This window comes from Salvelinus fontinalis, chromosome 40 (assembly GCF_029448725.1).
Source record: "Salvelinus fontinalis isolate EN_2023a chromosome 40, ASM2944872v1, whole genome shotgun sequence".
Taxonomy (NCBI): Eukaryota; Metazoa; Chordata; class Actinopteri; order Salmoniformes; family Salmonidae; genus Salvelinus; species Salvelinus fontinalis.
The window spans coordinates 30592195-30598718 of record NC_074704.1 but is presented as its reverse complement, the minus strand read 5'-3'; the positions used below and the strand labels follow the sequence as shown (position 1 = coordinate 30598718).

The 6524-nt window shown below is 42.5% G+C and overlaps 1 protein-coding gene across 2 annotated transcripts; it reads right to left on the bottom strand.

Annotated features, from left to right (window-relative positions):
• Positions 1–596: 596 nt before the first annotated feature.
• On the bottom strand, positions 597–6215 carry LOC129839758 (piggyBac transposable element-derived protein 4-like). Of its 2 annotated transcripts, XM_055907390.1 has the most exons (4): positions 5758–6215; positions 5664–5724; positions 4029–4143; positions 597–3244 (listed from the first exon to the last, which is right to left on the bottom strand). In XM_055907390.1, the coding sequence occupies exons 1-4, from the start codon at positions 5917–5919 to the stop codon at positions 1558–1560; spliced, it is 2025 nt and encodes a 674-aa protein (XP_055763365.1). In that variant the 5' UTR covers positions 5920–6215; the 3' UTR covers positions 597–1557. The 2 variants fall into 2 exon arrangements, with proteins under 2 accessions (XP_055763365.1, XP_055763364.1); XM_055907389.1 differs by having other exon boundaries at positions 5664–6215.
• Between the last annotated feature and the right edge of the window lie 309 nt (positions 6216–6524).

Below are 6524 nucleotides of genomic sequence, written 5' to 3'. Positions count from 1 at the left end.
GCCTACCCTTCCTCTGGGAGCCTCTCAGCTTGTGACATGATGAGAGAGAGTGAGAGAGGACCTACCTGTAAGATATGTGTTATAAATGTACTTCTATTTGAAGAGTTTTGACCATTCGGGGACCTAATCTCAATCACTCATGAAAACATGAAAAAAATATTGTCCACACGAAAGATAGAATTTGGTAATAAAAAGATTTATGACAAGTTATATGCATGAAAATAAATATGTTTAAAAAATGTGACATTTTGGAGAGGTTTTTGCAGACTATATGGGAGGCCTAAGCCTTGTTATGGATACATGTCTATAAAGAATGACTGGTATAAGATATCAGCTCCATTTTTGCGGCACATGTTGACAAGATGTTGGGGAATCACTGGAGGGGAATATTGACCAACTGAGCATCTCAGTGTACAGTTCAATAAACACAATAGGCATTTTGTTACATTTCAGTCTTCTGTTATGTATTTAAAGTGTCATATTGGGATGCAAATTCAAATATGAATGCATTTAAACTGTATCTGACATGGTACTGGTGTCTTCTTTTTTAAAGCCCATAACCATGTGTGTGATGTGTAAACAACAAAGGCCCCCCCCCCCCCCCCCATAAAAAGATCCTGTAACAGAAAGCTGCACAATATGTTGAGTAAAGTATTTTGCTTACCATGACTATATCAAACCCTACTTCATGTGTTTCCACTATCATGTATCCTACCATGACTATATCCAACCCAACTCCATGTGTTACCACTATCATGTATCCTACCATTACTATATCAACCCTACTCCATGTGTTGCCACTATCATGTATCCTACCATGACTATATCAAACCCTACTCAATGTGTTTCCACTATCATGTATCCTACCATGACTATATCCAACCCTACTCAATGTGTTTCCACTATCATGTATCCTACCATGACTATATCCAACCCTACTACATGTGTTGCCACTATCATGTATCCTACCATGACTATATCAAACCCAACTCCATGTGTTGCCACTATCATGTATCCTACCATTACTATATCCAACCCAACTCCATGTGTTGCCACTATCATGTATCCTACCATGACTATATCCAACCCTACTCAATGTGTTTCCACTATCATGTATCCTACCATGACTATATCCAACCCTACTCCATGTGTTGCCACTATCATGTATCCTACTTGGCTGAAGCTTTGATCCAGTGGAAGAAGTATTGAGGAGCAGGGAGGTTAAAGGACACAGCTGTTACTCTACACTATCCCTCGATAATCCAGTAATAAGAGAACATTTATACATTATTTAGGGCTCTATAACATCTCTATCTATATATAACATCTCTATCAATTATTATAATAATTTTTTTACCCAATTCCATTTTCTCCGTTTAGGTTTTCCAGGTTTCTGATTTGTCCCTGTTTCTGCTTTTTGCTCTAAATCACACTGTTAATAGAAAACTACTGCAGCATAAATACTGGAGGGGTCAGGAGACACTGTGGCCCCATCCGATGAGACCCCCGGACAGGGCCAAACAGGAAGGATATAACCCCACCCACTTTGCCAAAGCTCTACACAATATTCTGCTGCTGATGCCAGATGCCATAGCAGTCTCTTTCTGATGTAAAGCAGAGGGTCACCGAGCATGTGGTGCAGGTGATGGGGGACTTCATCTTGCAAACAACACAGCAACGCCTCCATGCTGTACCCTTTTGGCCCTTAGGCACATCCATGCCTGCACAAATATATTTGGGCAGATGAACACTTGTAGCAGGAGCAGAAGGGACAGGGCGTGGTGCAGTGGTGCTGTAGCCAGCAAGCTCCTTGATGACCTGCTCTCTGAAGGCTTTCTGTGAGAGGAAGGGCTTTCCACAGCTCTTAGCCATTTCCTTGTGTAGGATGAATGCATTCACCACAGCAATGTCGACGAAATGATAGAAGAAGGTCTTGTACCATTTCATTGTCTTATGCAGAACATTGTAATAGCCTATCAGCGCATCTGATAGGTCCACACCTCCCATGCTCTTGTTGTAGTCCTTTACTGCAGCTGGAATGGGGACATTTTTGGTGGTCCATACCCCGTCCTTGACACGTCTGACCACATGATCCCCATTGAATGACTTGTGGATTGTTGTGCACATCACCACCTCTCTGGTATCCATCCACTTCACAAACAGCAGGCCATCTTCACGGATCCATCGCATGGTCCCCCGCTCAGCCTGCTCAGGCATGTCGTTCACCTTCGTCTTCGGAAAGCCCACCCTGTTGGTACGAATGGTGCCACAAGCCCACACTTCCCGCTTCCTAAGGTCTGTGAACAGGGTAGGGCTTGTGTAGAAGTTATCCACAAACAGTTTGTAGCCCTTCCCTAGCAGTTTAAAATCCAATAACTCCATTACAGAGTCATAGCCAAGTCCCTTACCGGTAGCAAAACTGTTCCTCCCCTCATAGACAAAAAAATTGCATGTGTAGGCACACACAGAATCAGCCAACACAAACAGCTTGTAACCCCACTTGGTTGGTTTGTTTCGCATGTATTGTTTGAGGTCAATTCTGGCCTTTGAGGCTACCATCCTCTCATCAATTGACACGTTCTGGGCTGGCTGAAAGTACGTCTTGCAGGCCTCAACAATACTGGAGTAGAGAGGTTTTATTTTGCACAGTCTATCAAACGTTGCTGTGCCTCTCTTCTTGTCATTCTCTTCATCAACCTTTGGGTCACTGATATGAAGCGCCTGTGAAAGAGCCAGAAACCTTTTGCAGGACATAACAGTCATGGGGAAAGGCAGTTGGTAGAGTGATGACGTTTTCCAGTAGTCCGTCAGGCTTTTCAGCTTCACCAGCCCCATGTAGATGACCAGTGAAAGGTAGCAGAAAAAGTCTGACATGGATATGGGCTTCCATGCTACCTTTTTGCCCGCCTGCTTCTTCTTCCCATACTTATTCGTGTTCGACACGAGCGAATCTACAACGGATTGTGTGAAAAACAACTGAAAAAGCTGAAGGGGGCTGTAAGTTGTGGTCGAGTTCACCTGAGGTCCTGGCTTCCTTTTCGGACGAAAAGTTGGTTGGGGTGGCTCCACATCATCTTCTAGGACAGTGTGCCAACGCCCTTCTGTCCCTTTGTTAGCAGGTGGCACACTTCCCCTCTTCCGCTTCTTTGTCGGTGCCTTCACACCTGTAGATGGCCCAGAGACAGCAGGGGTCCAGCTGGATGAACAAGTTGGAGCTGGGGGCTCCCAGTCGGAATCAGTGCCACTGTGAATGAAAATGTTCAGTTAGAATAGTTTCACATATGAGCCCTGTATCAACAGGTATAATAAACATATACACTGTTCAAAACAATAAAGGGAACACTTAAACAACACAATGTAACTCCAAGTCAATCACACTTCTGTGAAATCAAACTGTCCACTTAGAAAGCAACACTGATTGACAATAAATTTCACATGCTGTTGTGCAAATGGAATAGACAAAAGGTGGAAATTATAGGCAATTAGCAAGACACCCCCAATAAAGGAATGGTTCTGCAGGTGGTGACCACAGACCACTTCTCAGTTCCTATGCTTCCCGTTCTGATGTTTTGGTCACTTTTGAATGCTGGCGGTGCTTTCACTCTAGTGGTAGCATGAGACGGAGTCTACAACCCACACAAGTGGCTCAGGAAGTGCAGCTCATCCAGGAAGGCACATCAATGCGAGCTGTGGCAAAAAGGTTTGCTGTGTCTGTCAGCGTAGAGTCCAGAGCATGGAGGCGGTACCAGGAAACAGGCCACCAGGAGACAGGCCAGTACATCAGGAGACGTGGAGGAGGCCGTAGGAGGGCTACAACCCAGCAGCAGGACCGCTACCTCCGCCTTTGTGCAAGGAGGAGCAATGCCAGAGCCCTGCAAAATGACCTCCAGCAGGCCACAAATGTGCATGTGTCTGCAATATTTTTTTGAGCAGTGTATATATAAATAAATAAATAAAATAAAAAAAATAAATATGCGACAGTTTAAACAAATGCATTAGCATGAGAAGCAAAAACCTATTTTACTTACTGGTCTAAAAGTGGATCTTTTCCTTCCAAAAACATTTCTTCCGCGCTGGAATCATAACTGTGGCCACTCACAGAGTCCTCATCCATTCCTTCTGTGTCACTCTCCTGGTCAATGTCTGCAATAATATCATCAAAATGTTTATACTTGGACTGAGATTTAGCTTTTCCACTCTTAGTAGCCATGTTTAACTTTTTCAGATTTGAGAAGTTTGTAGAAGAGAAGGAACTGCTGTGAAACGTAAACTACAGTGCGTCCTGTTTCCTTTCACCAGAGAATGAACTCTGTTGTGCACAGCTCTAGCATGATGGCTGTTTGTCCTACAAACGGCATTCACATACTGCTGGAAAGCCCAGCTCATTGGCTATCTAGCTAGGTTTCAAAACGATAGGTGGTCATTGGACCAAGACCCTTTATGGGCTACTTCAGGTGTTGTATAGCCAATACGTAATGTAGAATGATGAAACGAGAGTCTGAGGATTGCACAAAAACCAAACTTGACCGCGTTAAACAACGTTTAGCCAATTAGATTTCATAAAATTGTTTTGTTGCAAGTTGAAAGAGTCGGAATCCTTGCAGAATGCTGTTTCCAACATGGATCGTGTTAGGATATACACTACCGTTCAAAAGTTCGGGGTCACTTAGAAATGTCTTTTTGCCAATTAAAATCACATTAAATTGATCGTAAATACAGTGTAGACATTGTTAATGTTGTAAATGACTATTGTAGCTGGAAATGGCTGATTATTTGTGGATTATATAGGCCCATTATTATCTACAGAGGATCATTATCAGCAACCATCATTCCTGTGTTCCAATGGCACGTTGTGTTAGCTAATCCAAGTTTATCATTTAAAAGGCTAATTGACCACTAGAAAACCCTTTTGCAATTATGTTAGCACAGCTGAAAACTGTTGTTCTGATTAAAGTATATAAATAAAAATGGCCGCCTTTAGACTAGTTGAGTATCTGGAGCATCAGCATTTGTGGGTTCGATTACAAGCTCAAAATGGCAAGAAACAAAGAACTTTCTTCTGAAACTTGTCAGTCTATTCTGGTTCTGAGAAATGAAGGCTATTCCATGCGAGAAATTGCCAAGAAACTGAAGATCTCGTAAAAAGCTGTGTACTACTCCCTTCACACAGCAGCACAAACTGGCGCTAACCAGAATAGAAAAAGGAGTGGGAGGCCCCGGTGCACAACTGAGCAAGAGTACAAGTACATTAGAGTGTCTAGTTTGAGAAACGCCTCACAAGTCCTCAACTTGCAGCTTCATTAAATAGTACCCACAAAACACCCGTCTCAACGTCCACAGTGAAGAGGCGACTCCGGGATGCTGGCCTTCTAGGGGTGCCTTTTGCATCCCTTTGATATAAGTAGACATTATGCTCCAATATTGCATTTTAAAAGCCTGTTGTATTAGATCAGGGGAACTTTAATACAGACCACATGGAGAGTTTAATACATCTAATTGAAAAGTCCCCCAAAATATATGTACCAATGGCAGATTGCCCCTTCAACAACTCCTACAGTACAGAACAACATATTCAAGTGTAGAACTTCAGTAGAATGCCCCTTTAAAAAACACATTAGTTCAAGAACCGCATAGTGTGTGCCCCTGTTTAAGACAGTACTCACTGGTGTTAATCTGATATTCTGTCTCCTCCTCTTTCACTCCCAAGACGTCTTCCTTCTTCACCTCTACTGAGATAGCATCGTCTTCCTTCTTCACCTCTACTGAGATAGCATCGTCTTCCTCTCTGAAAGGTTCTTCCTCTCTTTCCTCTATAACATCCTCTCCTTCTTCCACGACATTGTTCAGTCCCAGAGCTTTTTTCTGCATACAGCAGACCTCCTCTTCTTTAGCAGGGGATGAGTAGTTTAGTGAACTCATGATCAGGGATGTTAGCTAGCTAGCTAGCTAGCATTAGCGACTAGCCTAGTGCTAGGCTCAGTATCAATATTTAACAAGTTTGCAAATTGAACAAGCAAATTAGGTTAAAGTTAACTAGTTGATACGTCAACTGAACTGTGTTCACAACACTGAGATTAGCTAATGTACATTAACATGGTCTAAAGCGTCAATCTTTCAGTGTTATGTTGGCTAGCAAGCTACCGAGGTGGTTGAAAGAGTAGCCGTGTTGTTGTTCCTGAAGATGCGTCCCGTCCAGTCCATTATACGTCACGCAAGAAGCATCACCTGAAAGACGCAAATCGCCATCTGCTGACTGGAGTGAGTAATGCAGTTTGGAAACAATAGTTACTACACTTTTTTGAATGGGAAAGAACGTCATAATAATTTTACAATAAGGTGATATATTTTCTCTTACGTCTTACAAATAAAACCGTCCTGTACACAGACGTAGAAGCTTAATATGAATATGTAGATGCTGAATAAATACGTATATGAATAGGTAGTGTTTTAATACACATTTGCTCTGTTCATTTTTCACATTAGTTTTTATCTAGATGTGACGGTACTATTCCCTTAAAGCTACG

What these genes read in the sequence shown, in the direction of transcription:
- LOC129839758 (XM_055907389.1), bottom strand. Translation starts at nt 5,919, where the DNA reads ATGAGTTCACTAAACTACTCATCCCCTGCTAAAGAAGAGGAGGTCTGC. An exon ending in AGAATATCAGATTAACACCA is followed by an intron (nt 4,144 to 5,663) that starts GTGAGTACTGTC and finishes ATATTATTGCAG; the next exon opens with ACATTGACCAGGAGAGTGAC. An exon ending in AAAGATCCACTTTTAGACCA is followed by an intron (nt 3,245 to 4,028) that starts GTAAGTAAAATA and finishes TTTCATTCACAG; the next exon opens with TGGCACTGATTCCGACTGGG.